Source organism: Danio rerio, chromosome 7, assembly GCF_049306965.1.
Source record: "Danio rerio strain Tuebingen ecotype United States chromosome 7, GRCz12tu, whole genome shotgun sequence".
NCBI lineage: Eukaryota > Metazoa > Chordata > Actinopteri > Cypriniformes > Danionidae > Danio > Danio rerio.
The window spans coordinates 32069734-32094808 of NC_133182.1; the positions used below are offsets into that span (position 1 = coordinate 32069734).

A 25075-nucleotide genomic window follows, 5' to 3' on the forward strand; every position below is an offset into this window, starting at 1 on the left:
TGCATTTCTTGTCCTTTTAATATTATTCTGATGAAATATGTGTCCTCTGTGCAGGATCTATATGCCCCAATATTATAGCTGCTTCATGGCTGCACCCTGCAGACAGACTTTGGGAGTTTGGAAACACGTGGCTACTCTCCGAAACCCCAGAATGTTCAGGAGGTGCTGGAGAAAGTCGTGGCATCCAGGGAGACTCTATACTGGATCAGTCCCTTCAAGCCCCGATTGTGAGATGCCAGTCCAAGAGGAGAAGCCCTTTCACACACCGGTCATGGTGAAGGAAGTGCTGCAGTTTCTGAACATCAAACCTGGACAGGTCAGTTAGTCCTTCATCAGGAATCTCTTAATTTAAAAGACCTGGCTATTGCAGTGATAGTTTGATGTTTATCAGGCAACATTTATGCCTTTTGACTTGTATACAATCTATGCCTGTGGAAAAGGAGGTATTTATTAAAGTGTTAAATTTCAAAAAGGAACATTTACTCACTGTCTTTGAGTTTCTTTTTTATGTTGAAGACAAAAAGTAGATCATTTTAAGAATGCTGAATAGTCAGTGACATTTATCGTAAGAAAAGAAAAACCTTTTTTTTTTTGGTCAGTATTATAATCGTGGTTATATAAAACAATTATTAGTGGGCTTTATGACCAAAAATATTTATTTAAAGATTGTATACATGCTGCAGAAATCTGCATTCAACTGAATTCAGACTGCTAGTAAGTGGGTGAGATATGTTGTTTCTTCATAAATGCTGGTGGCTGAAATTTAAATTGAGTTTTAATTAATTGCACAACCCTATCATTTAGGGTAAGCTACAGGGATTCAGCATTCTTCAAAATATCTATTTTTTGTTTAACAGAAGAAAGTGGATTGCGAGTAAATGATGACAAAATTGCAACTTTTACAAAAGTTCTATGTATTAAATCTTAAGTGAAAATGTGATTTAGTGAGCATAGACGGTATGTACCTGCACAAAGTTGTTCCTTCAAGTTAGTGTTTCTCGAACTTCTGACGTTCCACACTTTGGGTTTAGGAAAGGGTTTCGAGTCTCACCTGTCCCCAATAACCCAAACAAAATGCTAATAAACTAGGACTTTAAGTTGAACTGTTCAAATACATTTAAATAGCTAATTTTAAAAGCATAACATTGAATAACAACATGAAAGTTTTTCTAACATATGAAGTTAATTATAGGAATACAGTCATGTCTGCATTTTGCCTCTAATAACACCAAATTCATAAACTGAGGAAAAAAAGTCATTAAAATATTAGTCATTAAAATATTAGAAAACATTAAGAGCTTGAATGTCCATGTTAAATGCTTGAACAAACTTCATTGCTTCTCTCGCATTGCACAGACAATTGAGTTAGAAACCTAATTGAAAGTGCCTTTTTCATACCTGTTGCATGATACCTCACATGTGAAATAAATGGCATAGCCAATGCAGATAAAAAATTTTAAATATAAAGATACAATTTAATCAGCTACTGATATTAACCCTTGAGATTGGTTTGGGACAGCGTTGTTTAAAACCAGAGGTTTACTTAAATAATATTTGTTTATATTATGCTTTTGAGTAAGGAAAATACACTTGTTTAATGTTAATGTTTGTTAGGCATTTCAACACAAATTAATATGACAAAATCAGGCTAGTTTGTTTTGGGAAACAGCATGCCACAGTGAACTTGTTACATCTGTTGGTCTGTGGTGATGATGCAGGTAAGTGTGGCTCTGGGCATTCAGCTTCTTTGACTTCTTGTCCAGTTCATTTCCTCTGTCCAGTTTGATGAAGTCAGTTGCCAGAACTTTTCTTTATTATTAAAAATGAAATAAATTGAAATTGAGCAACACTGACATTGTTTTTAAAATGTAGATTTTTAAAGCTACTTGCTCTGGTCGGGTTAACATCGGAGCTTATTGGCCCTATTCAGCATTGGGTTGTCTGAAGAGAGCGTTCTGACTGGTTATTCAGCAACAAATCCGAGCGTAAGTGTGACGTAATGAAGTGAGGTAGCAAGTGAACAATTTAAGAGGCTGGCTGTAAATTCAAATTTTTCAAATATTTACAAACCGTATGCTTTAATAGATTATCAGACATATTTATATTTATATGGTGCTAAATGCTGTTTTGTTTACACTTTTAGTATTCAGTTGTAAATAAGAAAACAGATACTGCCATTTGCAAAACTGCCCATGTAGGCGCAGAACATTTGTTTCAGTCGGCTTTTATCTTTTTGGTGAGTTCATGGGCAGCATTTTGGTCCAGATTGGACCAGAAGTAAATCACTGCAAGGCAGCCACACAGTTAGATGTCGTCGGTGCTAGTTGTTTGCCGTTGACTTGCTGTGCACTGACCTTAAATCAATGAAAAATACAAAGTTTGACGTGAGTTTACAGGAGAGCCAAATTGTAGAGTTTTTGAGAGTTTTTAGAGCCAAACTGCAAACATCCAATCTGCTATTATGATATGCTTTCTTAACTGCTGTTTTCTTATTGGTGAAATTTTAGTATTTTTTATTTTATTTTAGGAGGAAAACATGTAGCACATGTTTATATGTTTAATTAAATGGTGCTACAATCATTGATTTGTTTCCCCCATAATTTGAGTTTTATGAACACATTTTTATTTATTTAAATTGTTGCGTGTGTTTTTTTTTTTTTTTAAACCTAAATCTCATTCAATATTTTTTGCACTTACCATGTAACGAAAATCATCTTGTATAGCAGCATCATCGGAAATCATGTGCTTCGTGACATGTTTAGATGGAAATAACTAATGAAGACCACAACGTGCATCCTTTTTAACTCCTACACAGGGTGCAACATTGAACTTTTGTGTTTGTGTATTTGTGTATGTATGTGGGAAAACCTGGAGGCGGAATGTTGACTTGTCATCGCCATCTTAACCACATGCCGTCTTGTCAAGAAAAAAAAAAGTTGCTTGTCACCAAACTTTTAGGACTCCCGATTTGTTAACTGTCCCCTCTTGGGAAGGGTAGGGAATTTAGCAGTGTGCTCACAGACCTTGGCGTACTGTAACGTGCTAGCAGGCCAGATGGGCGTGAGTCAAAGGGCCTTCTGCTCTAGTGGGCAGCTTGAGATGGGCATCGCTGGGTCCTACAGCTCAAAGCGTTGCTCATGCAGGTGGGGGCTCTGGGTCAGTGACTGAGTCAGTGATGGCACCACTGTCGGGTTGTTGGCAGAACGTGGGGCGACACAGTACCGCACCACTCCTGACTAAGGTTTGCACCTCTTAACTTCACTATCCGCCCATGGGCCAACTGGTGCAGAAACAGCCTGCCAAAGGCATGCGTTTAAACAAATAATCAAATAAAAAATAATGAAATAAGACCGTCTGTGCATCAATACGGATTGTATCTCACAGATGTTGTTGATGTGTTGGTTTGCAATGGGGTTGGGCTCCGTTTAGTATTGTATTGAGCATGTTGTGTAATTTCCAGTTAATCTGAGTTTGAATTGAATTAGCAAACACGAAGTAAATGTTGAGGGAGTTGGGTTCATTTAAATCCTTTTAGAATGTAGACTATATGTTCACAAAAATGTATTTGTTTCACTCTAGAAGACATGGGAAACATATTCTCAGCATGTCAGAAGTGTCTGTACTGTTCCCAGTTCAGCGTACTGTTGAGTAACTGGAGTGTTTGAATGAGTAGGCAAAAACTGACATCACAGGATCTTGTACTCTTGGAGATTGGCTCATGTCAAGTAGAAGTGACAGACAGGCACGTCTGAAAGTGAGTTTTGATTGAGTAACTAGTAGATCTGTACTGACTCAATCCATGAACTGTTTTAGATGATTCATTCTGATTTTAAGTTCACAAAGTTCACTTTAATAAACTGGTTCAAAAGAGCAATTTGCTCATGAACCAGACATCACTAGTGGGCTAAAGATCTATTAGTAAAACTGTTCCTTACAGAGAACAGGGCAAAATAGTCTTGGCTATCAAAAGAGTCTTTTTAAATAATTCATCTTTTAAAATGCCATTACATGTATAATGTCTTTCTTATTATTAGTTGGCTCATAGGAGTAAAACTCGTTTCCTCTACAGAATAAAGAAATAAAATAATTGTGACTTTTTAATTGAGATTTCCAGTATAATTTTTTTTTTTGTCAAATTAACATTTGCTACACAGAATTGTAAGATATCTTCTCGGTAAGAGAAAAGTCAGACTTACAAAAAGAATAGTGAGATTTAGCAGTTATAAATCCACAGTTCTGTCAATGCCAAGAGCCTAGTGATCAGTGTCTCGACATGTATTGCATCTCTGCTACTTGCTTCCTTTCCAAGAACATTTCTTAATTAAGTCTTTCTGTCAATATAAATTGTCCTATCATAATAAAGGTGAAATTGACAAAACTAAATCTTACAAAAAAGAATAAATTCACAATTTTGTGTCCTTGTAATTGTAAGAAATAAACTGTGAAATAAAGAGAGTCATTAAAGTTCAATTCTTAGAAGAAAGACTTTTCTTAGAATTAAATGTTATCATAATTTTGACTTTTCTAGCATGTAATTCTGAGTTTATGTCTTACAGTTAAAGAAAAAATGCAATATAGATTAGAAACGTAAAATTGTGAAAAGAGTCAGAATGCTGAGATAAAAATGTGCAATGACCTTTTTTTAAATGTAATTATTATTTTTTATTATTAAGTGCCAGAAACAAATCTCTGTAAACAAAAAAGGAAAAATAGGCGACACTGTGGCGCAGAAGGTAGTGCTGTCACCTCACAGCAAGAAGGTCGCTGGTTTGAGCCTCGGCTGGGTCAGTTGGCGTTTCTGTGTGGAGTTTGCATGTGCTCCTTGCGTTCGCATGGGTTTCCTCCGGGTGCTTCGGTTTCCCCGACAGTCCAAAGACATGCGGTACAGGTGAGATGGGTCGACTAAATTGTCCTTAGTGTATGAGTGTGAATGAGTGTGTATGGATGTTTTCCAAAAATAAGTTGCAGCTGGAAGGGCATCTGCTGCGTAAAAACATATGCTGAATAAGTTGGCGGTTCATTCCGCTGTGGCGATCCCGGATTAATAAAAAAGGGACTAAGCCAAAAAAGAAAATGAATAAATGAATAAATGAAGAAGAAAAACTAATTATATTTGTTATTACAACAAAATATTTTTCTTTTTTATTTTCTTAAATAGTTTTACACTTACATTACATACATGTTTGAGATCATACAATTGAAAACACTTACAAATATAACATCCACTTTCTCATTTAGCTATATATGCTTTCCTTTTTGTGCGCATGTACACTAATTTTATACATAAAAGTATATATTAAATAAATAAAATAAAATAAGAAAAAAAGGGGGGAGGGGGTCAAATAAGTATATGCAGTTTTTATTTTATTTTATTTTCCTGATTTTGACATAGCAGGAGAAGCTTTTCCCGCCATGACTTGGTCTTCAAGTCACATGATCTGTTTTCTCTGATTTGAGGCGTTTAGTATCAAAATCTAGTAAGCAAGCAGCAAATTGGTAATCATTAGGCGAGCATGAACCAGCTCTTTTTACCCCATTAAACAATTTAGCTTTCTTTGTTATTACACTGACAGACAGCGTAATAATAACTGTTAGTCAGACGCTTACTGTGACTGCTCAGAGGGATCACTCTAATATTTTGATCTGCCATTGTAAAGCAATCAACCCCACTGCAGAAGCTCTCATCCAACGAGGCAGGAGTGAGTATGAATGGAGCTCTTAGGCAATCAAAGAGTAAACGCTGCAATTACGCCAAAGTGGGTAAATGTAGGCTTTCAGCCGGCCGCCACCTCCTACGCAGTTATCCAGGAATGGATAGCGGCACAGGTGAAGGGCTTTCACACGGCACCCCCTGGCACGGCAGCTGCAGAGTACAGATTTCACTGACAATTCATCAAAATTGCTTCTGTAAGCGGGATTGCCCTTGAATGCTCCGTGACAACATATGGTCGGCGCTTTGTTTACTTTACAACGTTCTGCTTGTATACATCCGGTCAAGACACTATGGGTTTCTTTCTTTTTCAATGCCTTTTTACCCCAACTGTTACTCATGTCACACTCTACCTGCAATGGAATAATTATCCACAATGCACAATGTGGTGGCTACACGTTTCTCATTCTGCGCACAGGTATCATCAACATGTGTGGTGGCCCACGCTAAGTTTCTATTGCCATGGGAACCATTGAAACAGCTGAGGGAAGGTTACCCATATTTAGCTTACTACTCAGAGCATTACAAAATGTTTTTAGTGATCCCCAAATGTTTGGGGGGATTTTACTCAGTGCCTTCTTGAAGAGCTCAAAAGTGACCACTGACTTTTTCCTCAGACAAATTTTCACAAGTATTTTTTCACATTTTTTCAGACTGTTTTATTCCCATTCATTCTATTTAGAAGGCAGTTAAAAAAAAAAAGTATTTCATAAATAGTCCTTGAACCAAGATGAGTCATAACATTACGACATTTGATTCAAAGCAAAAAGAAATTACTTGAAGTCACAGACAAAGCTACTGTGTACGTAAATTCTCTATGAAAAAATAGCCTATTAAAAAGATGTAAATCTTTGAATAGTGTAGTTCAGAAAGTCTTCTCAAATAGAGAATGAATTTCCGGCGCTTTTTATAATGATATATGGTGTGATATAATGGCATATATGGTGTTGTTTGTGTCTAAAATGTATTTTTAACCAATTTGGACAATTAGAATACTTTAAACAATTGCCATCAAATGTTATAAATAAACTGTTTCAAATTACTTGTAAACGATGCATCTAAAACTAGGGAGATTGAGCTGCAGTATTGCCACAATCAAAAATACATATAGGAATGCATATTATCAAATGCATTTGTTCATGCCTTTTTCACCAAGAAGGTCCATACTGATCCCCAAGGCAGATACCGATAATATCAGGGATGGTTAATATGTGTGTATACTTTGGGGGTTTTATGATGTGGTCACATGTTGATTTGTCAGTTTGTATGTCTTAGTATTTGGACTTTTGTCACATGGTCAAGAAAGATACAAAAAAGTGGTAAACTTTGCTCTGGTCTCTTTTTCCTGATCTGTGCTTTTCCTGCTCTGCTCCTCTCCTGCCTTGGATTCCATCTTCTCTGACTTTCCCCTGTCTCTACCTGTTCCTTAGGTGACTTTATTTTACAACTAAGCTGGGTACAATTAATATTATATGTTTTTAACATTTCATGTTTTACTATTTTATATACAGTTATTTGTAACTAATTCATTTGTAAACGGGGAATTTTTGTCATTAAAAAGCTATTAATGCTACCCTTATTTCTATTTTTGGTATAAGATTGCAGAAGGATGGTTTGACTAGAAATGTAAATTTTTCACTATCAACTTTTTAGCCATTCGGCAGAACCACAGTTTGAACCGCTGTAGTTAAGTCCCATTCTTACAATCATTATTGCTGAATATGGCTCATCATTTTCTATAATCATTATTAAAAACAGCACATCATATTCTGAATTCATATTTTATATTTATTTATTTTAGTTTTTTAGGAACTCCAGCAGAAAAGATATTAAATTGTAAAGAAAACTGTTTTTGAAACAAATGAAGACAGCAGAATGCAATGATTCATTTGAATTATTTAGCCTGATATGTTTACTGCTCCAAAATGCTTAAAATGTTTCTCAAAATAAAATACATGTTCAAAGGAGGGAAAAAATTTACCCAGACATTTTAAAAGAATATATTTTAGAGCAGTAAACACAATCCTGTGAAACTGTGATATTTTTATCCAAGGTTATCATTCTGTAAGAATCTTATACTGCCTAATTGTATGTGTACTTTGTTGTTTAATCACATAAAGAAGCACACTCAACAAAATCCCCGCATTTTTTAAAGGCTAATCTTTGGCCATTGTGTTCATAAACACAATAAAAATGTGTGTAATTGGTTGTAATGCAGTGTGCATACATTTAAAAGTAAGGACGTTAATTAAGAATTTTGGCCAGAGGAGAAATGGTCATGCTCAACTGAGCCTGGTATCTCTCAAGTTTTTTTCCTTCACTTTCGTCAATTGGTAAAGTTTTTTGCTTGCAACCTTTACTACTGGCTTGCTTGGTTTGGGATTTGGGGAGGTGTGCATGAATGAATTTGCTCTTCAGTGTTTGGACTTTCAACAGTGAAAATTAAACCACACTGAACTGAAATAAACTGAACTTCAACTCTGAAAACTGGACTGACACTGTTTTAATTTACTAGACCTTTTATGTTAAGCTGCTTTGACACAATCTACATTGTAAAAGCGCTATAGAAATAAACATGAATTAAATTGAATATAGGGGGAGTTTTTGATTATTTTGGTAGCATTTTTGTCACAACCCCTAGTTAATTCTGATAGATATCTAAGTGTGTAAAACAAGCCGCAATGATACAAATCTGGGACTACAGCATAGTAAATGATCTGTTATTTTACAGTCTCAGTTGTTCAGTGTGTTTCATTAACCTGTTTTGTGTTCTTATAGAAAATCACTGACAGTGAGAGAAAGAGCAGAGGGAGAAAGGGAATTCTTTGTTAATTCTCTCTATTCTCTCTCATTCTGGCCTTTTTCACCTTCCACTCGTCCATAAATTACCCAAACTAGAGCAGCCTCATTAGCCACCAAATTAGCCTTGAAAAAAATTATATTTGGTACAATTGGATATTCTATTCACCTTGAATTGCTGATCCACTTTGCCAGCCGGGTAACCATTTTACACTAATTATCTTAGCCATCAGGATGCGATTGTAGCATTTGGCTAATTGAATAATGAGCAGTATGAATCCAGCAGTTTGATTACAAGGGTGTAACGTGGAAGCCATTTGAGAATGACAAAAGCAGCAGAGTCGGAGACGGACAAGTGGGAATTTCCATCTGTCTGAAGGGAATAGACATTATTGTCCACTTCGGAACCTACAGCAGTGTGTAATACTGCACTGTGCGCGACCTATCTGAACAGGTAGCGATGCATGTCCTGCTCCCTTCTGTCTGGAAATTAGTTGAAAATTGATTTAAACGTTTTGTTAAATTGGATTAGTTTTTCCGTCCGCGAGTTTGTGTAGGGTGGAGGGATAGTTTGCATTAAATGAAAAATGAAGCGAGACGAATTTCATTTTTACTTCATTTCATTTTCCACCCTTTCTTCTCTGTCCCAATCTTCAAGTGCACATAGAGCTTAACTGAGTGTAACAGATTGATATGAGGAAGTTCACAGGTTCAGCGTTTTCATTCCTTGCCATTTCAGACCAATCTCAGAACCAGATGTGACCCTTTAGTAATGACTCTCTTGCTGTCTCATAGTGTTAGATCCAATTGGAAAGGCCAGAAGTCCTGTATACATGCGTTACTCCATATTTCTTTATGGCATTTTGCTTTACCATCATTTAAAATGAAATATTTATCTATATTTTAAACATGCTTCTCAGTCACTTATGCATTTAATTTGCAGCATGTAGTCACAGCTCATTATCTGAACATTCAATTTTAAGGTGTATGAGGATAAGAGGCAGGACAGAAGCTTGGCATTTCATGGTAAATGGGTATTATAGAGCTATGATGTGATGAACGTGATGTCCAGGAAGCACAATATATCTTTGCCATACTGGCTGTCTATTATTATAGGTTTTCAATTATTAATTTAGATTGAATATTTATTCATTTTCTTTTCTGCTGATTCCTTATTAATCTGGGGTCATTATTTTTTACACAGTAGATACCCTTCCAGCTGCAACACATCACCGTGAAACACCTATTCACACTCATTCACACACATACACTATGGACAATTTAGCTTGTCCAACTCGCCTATAGCGTATGTCTTTGGACTGTGAGGTAAACCGAAGCACCCGGAGGAAACCCACACCAACACAGGGAGAACATGCAAACTCCACACAGAAATGCCAACTGACCCAGCCAAGGCTCAAACCAGTGACCTCCTTGCTGTGAGGTGACAGCTCTACCACACCACTCATTGGACATTTAATTGTGCATAAATATATTTTTCTTTTGTCAGCTTAATTTTTCATACTCTTTATCAGGGGTTCTCAAACTTGTTCCTGGAGGTCTGGTGTCCTGCAGATTTTAGCTCCAACTTGCCTCAACACACATGCAAGGATGTTTCTAGAAAGCCTAGTCAGAGCTTGATTAACCCTGGTTTATACTTCTGCATCGAGTGATCGGCGTGACGCATGGTACATGCCTTGCGCGTTGTGTTGCATTTATACTGCTGCACGCTGTTTGGGTTCCTCAGCAATAACACTTCCGAAACACTAGCTGGCAGTTAGGTTTTTCTGTTTTTCTGTGTCGAGTTTCTTCGCTGGTGTTTTGTTTTTTCTAAACACTACCTTAATGTAGAAGTAGTTAAAACTCGCTCATTCTGAGGCGGTAAACACCAGAAGTGCAACAACTGTAATAATAAGGTAAACACAGATCAAAACTTTCCATCTGGAGTTGCTTAACAGGACTCGACACTTGTAAACACTCGCTCCAATGGGTTCCTGTGGCTTTCTATCCCGCCCACACTCGTCAGCACTACCAAGCCGACCAATCACATAGCTTGCGCTTCGCGTCGTTGTGACATTTAGTTACATTTTTTAGGGGTGCATGTCAGGGATGGCCACAGCGAGGGCTATGCCACTACGCGCAGATTGCGCCGGAACATATGCGTGCACTTAATGCAGAAGCATAAGAGTGCTTTCACACTAGCACTTTTGATCCACACCCGGGTTTGTAGGACGTCAGAGTACAGTACGTTTAGCTAGTTGAATGTGTCTTCTGCTTTCGGGTGCGCAACCGTTAACTTTACCCAGGTTCCACCTGGAAGAGGTGATCTGGGGTATGATTCATGCAAACTCTGGTCCGGCTCACTTCTGGTATGAATGCAATCGTACCAAATAACGGAAGTGAACCGCCAAATGTACAACAAACTATTATAAACTATTATTTCATTTTCGTAGTCGCTTTCTGTCCAAAACCAAAAAGATTCTGTAAAAGTAGAATGACTGCGATGTGTGGACATCTTTCCATTTTGGCGCTTTGCTTTCATGGTTTTAACCTAGGAACAGCTATAAGCAAAACAGCAGATTGATGACACAAGCGTACCAGGGTTCAGAAAGAAAAAAGACATCATGAACAAAAACCAACCGAGAAGGTGGCAAGCGGGGACAATCAAGTTTGGGTAAGGTCATCAATCATTTGAACCAAGTGTGAAATCACCCTAAAGCAGCCTTTAGCTAGCCCAGGTGTGACTGATTGGGGTTGAAGCTAAAATCTGCTGTTTAATTATTTTATATCACATATTCGGTTATTTTAAACAAAATCAAATTTAAAATGACATTTTAATGCTTATTTTTTTTTAAAGAATATTAAGTCTTTTTTTTTCTTTTGATACATCAGCCTATCTGATGTTGATAATTTTTAAGATTGGAGGCTTTGTTTTTGTTTTGGATGTTTCTGATTAAATTCACATCCATTGATTAGGCATCAAATAACTTTCATTAAATTATTTTTATTCTACAAACTCTTAATTTTCTGTTGAAAGGGTAAATAATGTAATTGTTTTTAAACAGGATTCCCCCATCATCTACCATTGGCTGCCCAACAGACTACCCTGCCCCCTTAATCACACCATTGGTTGAGACAGTGTTGCTATGTCAGGCCGCTCAACAAACTGAGCTGTTTGTTTCTGAAGTTGTCTCAGCACATTAAACTGATTGAGGAAGCATTTTAACTTTAAACTCTACCTCGCCCCCCTCAACTCCAGCCGAGGAACATAATGGCGTTAGAATGTCCTGAGGTGATCTTATAAACAGAAGACTCATTCTTATTGACAGTTGCAATGCGCATTTCCCTCCAGTTTCCTTGGTGAAGGGACATATGTTATTGTCTATTAGATTTATACACTGCCATCCGGTGGGCCCAGGCTCAGATCTCACCAAAGGGCCTTTTTACTCGGTGACGTCCACCCACGACCTAGCCAATCTCCTGTGATAGATTCTTCTGTACCGGCTTTCCCCCGGAGCCTGCCCACGAACAATCGAAGCCAGCCGCTGCTTTATTCATGTCCTGTCTCATTTAGTGGACCTGCTCTTAGCGCCTGGTCACACACATTTGCACACCCACTCAGTAAAGACACACCCTGACAGGAAGTGATTTGTTTTGTTTTATTGCCCGTCGAAATCCCCAACGCCCCCCTTTTCTGGTCTTTACCATCTTGTCTCCTCCCTGTGGAGAGTGTTTGATCCAAGCAGGTGGACCAGCGGGGATGGACACAGCCAGGCATAGGGGAATCCTCTGCTCTGGCTCAGGCTCTGTCACCGGGGAGGAGGGATTGCAGCCAAGGGAGATTAATGAGCTGTCAGTCTGGAGAACGGGGGAGGATTCGGGAATTGGCTGAAGTTACCTTTCGGGCTGATCTGGTGTCAGTTGAAAAGTTTGTCTTACAGTGATTGAGATTGGATGGTCGTAATGGGGTAAATTCTTGGAGCTGGGTCCTCCTGCTACTGTACAAGTCTCACTCTAACAAGATGCACACCATGGCCACACCTTCATTTTTTTATCTTTTTATCTTTTACTAAGGTAGAGTTTCACCGGTTGTCATTTGTGTGCATGCTTTTTTTGTTTAAGTTTGTATGTCATCATGGCACCACTGCCATGACTTTTTTTATGGGGACATTGCAACTGCTAAAACCAAAAATTAGTTTCAATGTTTAAAAAGTGCACCCAGAAAGCATTGTAGGAACTTGTAGGAACATTTTGAAGAATCTACAAAGAACTGTCAATGTTCCTCTTTGATTATTGGTGCATACCAATCAAGCAATTAAAAAAAGGATGGTCTCTGGTACAAATTTGACGTGAGTGAAATATAAATGCAGGGCACACAAAAGTCTAATGCAAACAATCAAGGCATTGTTGATTTGTGTTTAAAAAATCTTAGGAGTTCCCCTGTGAAGTCTTGCATACTGTTACGAACAGCAGGTGTTGAGGATGGCACATAAAATACTAGGAAACAGCACACACCCCTTGAGCAGATATTTAGAGTGGATGCCCCTTGGGCAATGTCTAAGGACAATAAGATGTTCCACAAATCATTATAAATTACTTTTGTGCCTGAAGCAATTCAGTTACATAATAAATGCAGGTAATCGACTGAATATTATTATTAGTTATTATTATTTATTATTTATTATTGTTATTGCATTTTTTCCCCAGTTTTTTTTTTGTGTTAAAGTTAAGTGTTGGTATTTATTGTGTTAAGTGTGTCATTCTTGTTATATGTGAAGCACCACGATGTCAGAATGAATTACCCCAAGGGTATTAATAAAGTGTTAAACAAACAAACAAACAAACAAGCAAAAATCAAGATGCGATGTCAAAATATATGACCATAAAATTATTATTTTTTTTTTCTAAGTCATGATGTTGCCCATTATGGTCAAAGACTATGGAATGCACAAAGACATGTCACTCGTATAGTTTTGATTAGGGAAAAGTGTAACGGTCAATATGGCGAATGAAGCCTCGCCTTCTAGTACAGGAGCCTTATTGTTGATTTCTAATATGAAGTTTTAATATAAGCTTGGCAAGCAATTTTGGAGAATTTGATGTTTCCCCATACAAACAGAATGCCCGAGCATACTGCCCGAGAGGCGTTTCAAAAATGGCCGCCAAATAAAATGACTTGCCTTAAAGGGATTTTGTTATGATTAAATACAAGCATCAAAAATATGACTCTGTGCTACAAATCTTTGCTATTTAATATTAGGACTAAATGTATTATTTTCTTTTTTGCTTCAGACCAAAACAACCAAGAGATCCGAGCTGTGAACACACACTTTAATGGTAACCGAATACTCAATAATAGGTGATCTATCTCTTTAATACTTGTGAAATAATAATGAATGCCATGTCTGGATGTAAAAAGACTTGATGACGGAAGTCGGTGATGCTGACGCCGTGGTATTTATCAACAAGCCGTGACGTCAGCGCATTGACAGGGCCAGTAGGACAGGCGGTGGACCTCAATAAATTTCATGTAATGTTACCCTCGCACCGGTCATGCATGGCAAATGTGCCCGTGCGCATGGGTAAGGTGTAGACGGCATTCTCCTGGTGGACATGTTGTGCTAGGGATAATTCTGGTCTGTCCTGGCAAGCCGCTGTCTCCTCCCTCAGTCTGTGGCAGTATTTTTTCGTGGAGTGTGGCCCACTGAAAGACGAGGCTGGTGAATAATTGATCTCTGTAATTAAACACTCCGGCAAGGGATGGCAGAGCTGATTGACGGCCAGATATTAAGCCCGAGCCTCGTAAGGTTGCAAGTTTAGTCTGGGGTTATCAGTGGCCATGAGCAAAGTCTCTCTCTGTCTGTCTCTCACTCTCCCTCTCCCTGACTTCTCATTACTCTCATGAATAGACAATTGGGCCATGGTGGTGGGGGCGCGGCATGAAAGAGAGTCCGTGACATCATTAGCCAAATGTATCATGGCTGTACCAGGTGGCTAAGCTGGCAAAGAGGGGACAGTCTCTTAGTGGGAGCTCAGCTGAGGCCCTCAAGCGTTCTGTGTTGCCACGGCAACACACCCGTTGAACCCTCCTGTGGCGACACTGGTCACTTTTGCGCTCCTGCTAAGAAATGCATTGTTCCGATCAAATGTGTGAAACGTAACCTCTACAGCAGCCCTTGAACTTCGATTTGCATGTTGTTTGAGATTTTTCTTGCTATTTTTTTCTCGCTTCAGGGACACGGGGAAAAAAGCTGTAAATATTGCGGCGTATTAGTCACCGTGCAGCGCCGTGTCACTCTGCAGCTCTGTAGGTGAAGCAAAACACCCACTTCTTTGATGGTAAATAAATCCAACAATGATGTGAAGGATAATTACACTAATGATGCAAGTAGCTCCTCGTGGGAGATTTAAAAAAAGCCTGAAGTTGAAGAATGGTTTCTGGAAACCCACATCTGAACGCTCGCTTTAATAACTGATATTTAAGTATGCAGTCTCCATCAGACAATATTGCTGAAATGTGGGGAAAAATAAATAAAGTGAAGCCTCTCCAAGACACGGGAGTTATTACGGAGGGTTTTATTACAATATTTACATTTGCGCCTACCGGGTGAGCGTGGGCTTGCTAATCAGATGTATGCCCCGTGGACAGCTGGATAGAGCGATGACTCATCACAGCAACATGGCCTTGAATGGGGTTTGCATGAAAGCTCAGAAACCGCAGGCATGCCATTATTTGAATTATGATTCTCCGTAATTTATTGCACCACATTTTCATACAGAAACCTGGCCACTGACGTATCGAGAGTCATGATTGCATTTAATGCCGATATACTAATAGAGGCACTGGGGTTAAGGGCGACTTTAGATATTAACCCTGGCTAATGCATGTTTGCCTAGAAAAACAATTAAAAGCGTTGAAGATTGCTGTAAACAGCTCCGACACAGCTTTATGAATAGCCCAAAGCTGAATTTTTACCTCAGTGTGTTCTTTGCTGATCCTTTTTACAAATATTATAGCAGCATACCAAAACTTCACAGATAAGGTTACATCTTCCCAAAGTGTAACATTGTCAGAGCTGATTTGCCACTCTTTTTGAAAACGTTCTTCCAACATGAAATCTTAAAGTAGACCTATAATGCAAAATGAATCATTGTTTTAACAGCAGTGCATGTCTACCGTGTGAGTAAACATCTGGCATTTGGTAAAAATCTGTTCACGTCTTTCCCCCCCGTCACGCTATTCCAAATTTGCTCCCACTGTGAAATCACAAAGCCCACCCATGGATGACGAACTGCCATATTCTTATTAAGTTATTACATTTATTCAGTCAAGATCAAGAAAATTTGCTTCAGGGGTTAAAAATGGCTTGCTTCATTTGGCAAGTTAATACATTTGAATGGCAATTGTGTATTATAATGATGTAAAACTTAGGTGTGGTTTTGAAGCTTATCTTTCTTTGACATGGAAATCTTTGGTTCATTTCCTCTGTTCAGTCTGTCAAGGCCAGGTGTTGAGTAAAAATACTGATCTATTGTGAACTTCTAACTGAAAACAGCACTGACACTGATGTGTAATTCTGCAAAGCTGTATAAACATCTTGAATGCATTATTGCTGAGCAAATATCTTTGTCATTAGGGATATCCCAAGCCGATCTCAAGGATCGGGATAGAGGTAATCGAGTAATTTTGTATGAGCAAAAGAGACAGGTGCCATTGCATAATAACATTGACTCCTTATCGTTGCTATTATTCATTTTACTTTATATAAATGCATTGTTAATATTAGTAGTCATGTTGATAATTTTGATTACAGTCTGTTTGCAGTATGTTTAAATCTGGCAATATATATACAATATGCAGATATATACAAATGTACATATATGTAAAACATACAGTTAAAGTCAGAATTATTAGCCCCCCTGTTTTTTTTCCCCAGTTTCTGTTTAACGGAGAGAAGATATTCTCAGCACATTTCTAAACCTAATAGTTTTAATAACTAATTTCTAATAACTGATTTATTTTATGTTTGCCATGATGAAAGTAAATAATATTTTCCTATATATATTTTTAAGACACTTCTATACAGCGTAAAGTGACATTTAAAGGCTTAACTAGGTTAATTAAGTTAACTAGGCAGAATAGGGTAATTAGGCAAATTATTGTATAACGATGGTTCTGTAGACTATTGAAAAATATAGCTTAAAGATGTTAATAATTTTGGCCTTAAAAATGGCCTTTTAAAAATAAAAAAAAAACTGCTTTTATTCTAGCCGAAATAAAACAAAGAAGACTTTCTCCAGAAAAAAAATTTATCAGACATACTGTGAAAATTCCTTGCTCTGTTAAACATAATTTGGTAAATATTTAAAAAAGAAAAATAAAAATTCAAAGGGGGCTAATAATTCTGACTTTAACTGTATATATAGAGCAGCGGTTCTCAATCCTGGTCCTCATAGCACCCCTCTATACATTCTTTATATGTTTTTTCTTTTATTGCTTCAGAAGTTCTTTCCATTTGATTACCCTTCAAAGAGGACATCACAGGATATTTTGCATTGTAAAAGTTTTGACTTCAAGTCATGATTGTAGTTAAATAACACTTCAGGCTACTGTAATTATTCAAAATGTTGCAAACAGTTCATTCATCCAATATCCTTTCACCTTAAGGCGATGATTTATACTTCTGCGTCAAGCGCACGTGTATGCAGCGGTGCAGCCGACGCGTTGACGCATAGCCCTATGCCGTGGCCGTTGGTCACGCCGATCACTTGACGCAGAAGTATAAACCAGGCTTAAGTCCCTTATTTATCAAGGAACACCAGCTGTTCCATCATATGTTTTACACAGTGGGTGCCCTTTCAGCTGCCTCCCAGTACTGGGAAACACCCGCACACTCTCACATTCACACTTATTCATACACTACGGCCAGTTTAGTTTATTCAGTTCACTACAGCTCATGTCTTTGAACTGTGGGGCAAACCGGAGCACCCGGAGGAAATCCATGTGGGAAGAACATGCAAACTCCACAAAGAAATGCAAACTGACCCAGTCTGGACTCAAACCAGCGACCTTTTTGCTGTGAGGCAACAGTGCATACCATTGAGCCACTATCCTGCCACAAGGCAAAGAGTTGTGTAGTGCAAATCATTTTTAAAATTATAATTTTTTTGTTGTTGTTGTTGAATGAAGTAAACTTCCAAGTTCAGCCCATTTTTCGTGTGCAGGTAGAAAGTGAAATATGTACACTCAAAATGTTTTGCTGCTTGTTCAAACTACTTATTTAAAATGAGCTGAAACAACACAATTCTTGAAATTGTTTTGGGACAAATTAATTCTTTTATGTTCAATCAGTTTGTGTTCTGACAACGTGCAAAATAAACAGTGTGGGGCCTGCGAAGATGAAAATTGAGAACCGCTGATGTAGAGTGTGTAAAATATATCTTTTAATAAATATGCATAAACATCCATCATTCTCATTTAATTATTTTACTCTCTTTCTTACTCTGTACATGCTAAAATTATTTAAAGAACTTTAAATGTATTAGAATTGTGCACCAAACATTAATTCCCATAGGAATATACAAGTAATGTATTTGATTGGAACTCAGTATCAGCAAATACTCAGTATTTAATGATTTAAATTAGGCACAAAAATCTGATTGGGACATCCCTACATGCAACTATTATTAGAAACATTCACAGCACATATTTCCAAGTTGATCTAAATGCCGATCTCAGCTGCATGTGCAGCATCTGAATGTTTGCTAAAAGTACACCACTGCTTGTGTATTTCATACTTCTTTTTACCCTTTTAGCCTTAGCCATAGTTTACTAGCAATTTACAAGAGTTTATGTGTGAAAGGGGCTATTGTTTTACTACGCAGTTATCCTTGTTCTCTGGTAAACTACTTGACAGATGCATCCACGCGTGTGAAAACGAGGCTCGGAGAATTAAATCATGTTTGTTATCCTCCCTCCCACCAGCTCATGGTTTTGATGTCAAACTTTATCGTAAGCGGAGTTTTCGAGGTGAGGTTTCAGTAACAGCTGCTGCTGTTTTCGACTGCTGAGCTCACGCTGAACTTTGAACAAATGCTAATTTTATGATGGAAATCTGAATATTTTACACCCAAATTAGAACCCCAAACTGTCTAAAAACTATAGGCAGGATATGATGGCAAAGCTTTCAGAGTAAGATGCTTGCTGAGCATCTTGCTGGTTTTTTAGCACCATTGATCCCATGCTGAGGAGCCAGGTGTCAATAGGCACCATCCAGGGCCGGAAGCACCGTCGCTTCACAGAAGGTCAGATGGCCTACACTTCTTTTTTCTCTTCTTTTTTTAAGTCATCCTTTCTCTCTCTTCAATTTTAATCACCGGTAGATCTCATCCAGTAGACACTTCTTTCCCTGAAGGAGGGAGGCAGGGAGAAAGAAAAAAAAACAAAAAGTTTTTGTGCTTTATGAGTCAGCTTTCTGACACAGAGCTTTCTTGCCCAGCCGTGGCCTAGACTAACTAATTGAATGCTGTTTCTGATTTAATTAAAGTGCTGTATTGGCATGGTGCATCTGTCTGATGGACACATTTCGCTCATTTGTATATGTGTGACTGTATGTGTGGATGACATTTTTTGATATGCGGGCTTTCCGTGGCTCCTGCCGATGCCTGAATGGATGGATGCAATAGTGATGAGGACACATTCAGGCTTTATGAGTGACAGGAATTGTAATGTATGGCGCTTCATTTTGCTGTTGTGAAGCAGGTGTCTTGGTTGGTTATGGTGGTCTCTGAGAAGAAGAGATGCCTTGAGGGCAGAGCGCTGTGTTGGGACTGTTTTTTTAAGTCTCCTGCTAAAATGTTATGCTTCTGGAATTGTTGCAAGGGGTATTTGCTACAAGAAATATTCATGTATTTTCTGTGTAAAAGTAATGATATAGAAAAATAATGTAGAAATAATGATATGATAAAACCTTAACAGTCTACAATTTACTAATACTACTACTACTAATGATTATTATTATTTTAAAGAGCCCCTATTATGCATTATAAAAGGTCATATTTTGGTTTTGAGGGTCTCCAACAACAGATTGATATGCATGCAAGGTCAAAACACACCATCATTGTCTTATAATGTGCATTTATTTTTACCTAATTATCCCAGCGACTTCCATATGAATCGTTCAGTGAGGCTAATTTGTGGTGATTGGTCCAATGACCCAGTTGGTTGTGATTGGTCAACTGGGTTCAGTTGACCAGAGACAGAGACGTAGACACAGAATAACACCTACTATGCTTATGAAGTAGCACAGAGTATGTGAGAGCCCAATACAGGAATGCAATAAAGCAATGCAGTAAAATACCAGCATATTGCTCTACTCTTAACCCTAACCCCACGTAATAACAATAACTCGCATTCAGTATTAATCCACACAGTAGCAAATGTTGAACTATTTTGCAAACTGACCATGCTGTGCGTGTGTAGGAACAGCTGATGGTGGCCAGAGCAAAGGCAAACGGCAGAGGATTCCAAGTTATGAAATGCATTTAAATCGGTAAAGGAAGAAGCACAGGTCACGTTTTTAAAGTGGTTTTGGATGCAAAATGTCTATATCTTTTATGATCTATAAAAGATAAGTGATCACAAGCCACATCTGTTAGTGATCATCTTCTTTGTGTCATGATCAGTCCCGTGATCCCTAGTGATGTTTTACGGGATCTGGCACTACATATTTGGTGATGTACCCTATCACCTTTGATGCGTTCAGGCAAAAGATTCTAACCCAACACCATTAATTTATTTGACTCTGAGTCAGCTATTTTGTTGAAGGATCAATAGTTTTAAACGGTGCACTTTGAGATTTAAACCTCAGCTGGATGTTTTCATTCTCTTAAGCTGCGTCCCAAATCATATACTTCTGCACTATTCTACGCCATTTTGTAGTATAAATAGTGTAAGGAGTGCATTCACACTAAAAACTCTAAAAAATAATAAGTGCACTTTAATTACCTGCATGATGCACTCATTCAGCCGGTAAAATAAAGTGTGTAATGTTGGACACTTCACGCACTCAACGGCCACAGGTTTGCTCATGTAGCGGAAGGGATGGAGCAATCAGGCGCACATGTTGGATAACTTAATTTATTTTTAAAGGTGAAAGCAAAATTTTCTCACGAGAGTGATTATAACGCCTCCCGATGGTGAATGCGGTTATTTACGGCAGGTATCATTTGATAGTTTGGTCATTTATTTCACTAATTTAACAACTGTCAAACGTCATCAGGGAAACGGTTTAAATTTCCGTTTAATAAAAAAATATTATTACTCCATTTGGGACGGCACTACATATAAATACTATGCTGTTGAGTGTGTAAGTGTATAAGTACATTGTGCATGAGTGCATAGTGTATAGTGTGCCATTTGAGACGCAGCTTTAGAGCTGTGTTACACACATCATGGATGGTTATTTTAAAAACCCATAATATGGGGCTCTTTAAAATTATTTTATTATTATAGTTTGTTATTTAAAGGATTAATACCATTGCAATTATATAGTATTAAAACAAATGTTTATAACGGTAATTTGATGGTAATTTCTCATGCTGAAATTTGATTTAACAATTTTCAGTTTCAGGTGAAATTTAATAAATTCTTATTTTAATAAAAAAAAAAATTATTACTGCACCCATCCTAAAATATATTGTCACACCAAATTATATATTTTTTCCCTCACCGATTATAGACTATCAGATGTTTCAGTTTTAATTAAAATATTGCAATCAAGGATAAAAAAAACTAAAACTTTATTGTTCACTTCAGCTGTCCACTTTCAGCAACCCACTCTTGTTTGTATAGCTCCCAATTACATGTAGATACATATCTGTTACACAGTCCTACAAGCATATACACACCCAAACCAGGCATGCGTATGCATTTTTCAGTGTAAAGACTCGGGTTATGTATTATAAGTGAGGGGTGTTTGGGTTACAGCAGTCAAGAGACACTGATAGAGGCTCAGGGTTCAGGTGGGCTGTATGCATTACCTTGCACAGTGCTGGGTTTCACCTCAGCGACCTCACCTGAGGAAAATATACAAGAAATAAGAAAACGGCACACCTTTTGGGCAGTCCATTGGGAATGTTCGTCATGTTTAGGTAACATTGATTATTATTATTATTATTAGATGTTTTTAGGAATATGTCAAGCCAAATATATACAGTATGTTTTAATTGATTTTTTTTATTGCCAGCAACACTCATTTAAAACTAAAATGAAAATTCAAACCATTAAAATATAAATACTTTTGATAACACTTCAATGAAAGTTTATTAGAATATTTATTCATTCCTTCATTTTCTCTAAAATATTTTGTAAATGTTTTATGCATCAATTAAAAATCTCCTCCATATTGATTTGCATCATTTTACATTTTTGGTGCGGGCCCTTGATAATGTCTCTGGGGCCCCCCTAATTGTATGGGTCCTTAGAATCGTCCTAACTCCCCCCTTCCCTAGCGGCGCTCCTGCCTCAGAATATTCAACAATATGGTTTGTTTGTGATCTGAAAGTCATCTCAGGTACTTTATCTTAAGAAAAATATATGTTTGATAATACAGTGCTAGTTAATGCATTACAGTATGGAATAGTGTAAAATAATATAAGCATTCAGCGTTCTATAAGAGCGTACTCGCACTGTGTACAGTTGCCTTGAACTGGGCTGAAGCACGCTTGTCTCCTCCCGTCTTCCCTGACGGCCCGCACTCACATTACATTCAGGCCTGGAGCATGCTTACGTCATCGAAGATGCTCTGATCAATAAGCTCTTTCGCTCAGCACTTTTAAGATTTCTTTAGTAATATTGTTTTAGTCATTTGGGATGCGGTGAAACACAGTCAAATATTTCGCCAAACAGATCAGCCACTTTTGAGGTTCATAAACAACCATAAAGTCCTCGTGCTGCAGGAATTAGAAGCTTTGCTGAAGGTGCAGCTGCCCTGCTATGAGGGGTTTGCGTCTTTAATAATCTATGACAGTTTGCGTTCATTAAACAGTAAAAATGATTAATAAATCCATTTGAAACAGTCTCGTAAAAGTCACGTCTTGTCTTCAGTTCTGGGTTGAGGCGCGATTTGCACTCACACTACAAGCATACCACAACAAGTGAACCACGCTCTGGCACACCTCTTCCAACCGGGCCAGGGCCAGCCAACTGAACCGTGCCTGAGCCCAATGCAGAGCACTCGCATATTTCTTAAACGATCCGGGAAACGGGCCTGGGCACGAATAGCATAGTGTGAGTATGCCCTAAGATGACATCAGATTGCAATGACAAGTTATTTCACTTGACTTAAGCAGCATTTACTGCAACCAGATACTACTGAGCTACTCTGATTGTCAAAAACCCTATATATTTCATTAACTTAATTGTCCCACAGGTGGGATGTATTCAGTACATTTTACATAATTTCATTCATTCATTTTCTTTTCGGACTAGTCCCTCTACCAAACTGGGGTCGCCACAGCGGAATGAACCGCTAACTCATCTAGCAAGTTTTTTTTTTTTTTTTTACGCAGGAGATTCCAGCCGCAACCCATCTCTTGAAAACATCCACACACACTCATTCACACACACACACTCATACACTACGGACAATTAAGCCTACCCAATTCCCCTCTACCGCGTGTTTTTGGACTTGTAGGGGAAACTGGAGCACCCAGAGCGAACCCATGCGAACACAGGGAGAACCTGCAAATTCCACACAAAAACACCAACTGACCCAGCGCCCTTCTTGCTTCTTCAGCACTACCTACTGCGGCACTGCGTCGCCATATCACATAATTTATTTGTCTAAACTTATCTTCACAAACTATAAAAAAATGTGTATCTTGCTTATATAATTTTCAACTGTAAACTCAACCAGTTGGCTGTTACTGGGTAAAAAACTGAAATCACAATTTGCTTTTAATAGTGCATTATGTAAAATTGTCATTTAGTGGTTGAACTAGGTTGAACTTTGTTTTTTTTCAACACAGGTTAATTGGTGAAAATGTGCCCAGGGCAATATTTTTGAGAACAGAAAAGTATGTGCTTGCAGGTAGATATGGCTGCATAACCTCCATATGCTGACTGTTTACCTTCATATGGACGACTTTTCCAATGTGACTAATTTGCTCAGTAGCTCCCCACAAATGGCGCCAGGCTTAAAACACAGAGTGGACTTGGGTTTGAGTCTGGCGAAGTACGGTTCCAGCTAAAATGAAAAAAAGCACAGTTGCTTTTTTTTCCCTCTAGTTTGCTTTTGAAAACTCTTTATCGTTTAGGTTTAGGAAAGCTGGTGGGTGGGTCAGTCGATTTCAAGCTGATAAATTGCATGATGACAAGCCATGGACGCATGTGAGAAGGACAATGAGATTGATAGAAATGTACACAGTGGCCTCTGGTGGATTTACAAGAAATGGCTTGTATGAGAAAACATATCACAGTAACATATTTGAGATTGTCCAAAATGTACATGATGGCCTTCTTAGTGGATTTGTCAAAACAAAATCTGCAAGCATACATAGTACAGGGTACATATTTCTCTGATCTCAAAAATGTAGCCCTGGGCACATATTTCCAATGATGTTTTTTTTTGATTGACGACACAAACAGGAGTGTGCATGCCTGATGACCGGGCCTTACACTAGATAATGCTCAGCTTATGTTTACTTTCGCAATATTTGTATTATTTGCTAGTTAAAAATGACCTTGGGTAAATTTTTCTAACTCTGAATTTGTCTCATTTTGGTGGCTGCTGTCTTTCAGAGGTTGTAATTTCGGCTGCACCCGAATACATTAAAGCAGTCTTCATGCAATGAAATAAGCTGCTTTCCACCAGGGTAACATAGGGTGTTCACTTAGCATATTTCTTAAATACCAGCTAACAATTATGGTATTTATATGCTTTAGAAGAGTCTAAAACCTACACACAGCAAATTAAATTTTTGTGGTTATTCTAATTGTGCAGCCCTCTCAACAAGCATGTGAATAATGAAAATCAACTGTAAGATAAAAGACTTTTGTCAATTTATCTACCTTTACATTTCACACTTTACGGGTCACACATCTACATCATTGGTTCTTGTAAAGCGCTTGTTTGTTGTTAGGAAACACTATGTCAGATAAAGGAACTCCTCTGGTGTTGCTGATGATGGATTCAGCAGCAGCAGTGGAAATTTCCTCTGTATTACCTGCACAGGTGGTGAACTCAGGGAGGGTGAAGAAGTCTGTCAGCACATCATGCTTGGGGTCCTTTGGGGATTTACTCCACTATGAATGATGAGTCATTTCGGCCAGTTTACAGAGCCTGGCAGGAACTCAGTGTGAGAGTATGTGTTTATAATTCAGTTTTCCTGTTGTTATTTAAAGGTTTGTTTTCTTTCACATAACGACACCTTGATATTTATTTATTTTTTAATAAAAATTCGGGCCAGTCACATTCTTAAAAATAAAAGTGGTTCAATGGTTCAGGCTAAAACCTTAGATTCCTTCATTTTTCTTCTTCAGAGAAAAATGATTTTGTAGTGTTGTCA

At 37.9% G+C, this 25075-nt stretch overlaps 1 protein-coding gene across 15 annotated transcripts in view; it reads left to right on the forward strand.

Moving 5' to 3' along the window:
• mettl15 (methyltransferase 15, mitochondrial 12S rRNA N4-cytidine) overlaps positions 1-25075 on the forward strand; it is a 308904-nt gene that overhangs the window by 1373 nt on the left and 282456 nt on the right. For all 15 annotated transcript variants that reach the window (XR_012382447.1, XM_073906748.1, XM_073906752.1 and 12 more), the window contains exon 2: positions 55-316. Coding sequence is in view for 14 of the 15 variants with exons in the window: in XM_073906748.1 (XP_073762849.1) it covers positions 55-316 (262 nt within the window). In the remaining variant the exon portion in view is untranslated. The remainder of the gene's footprint in view (positions 1-54; positions 317-25075) is intronic.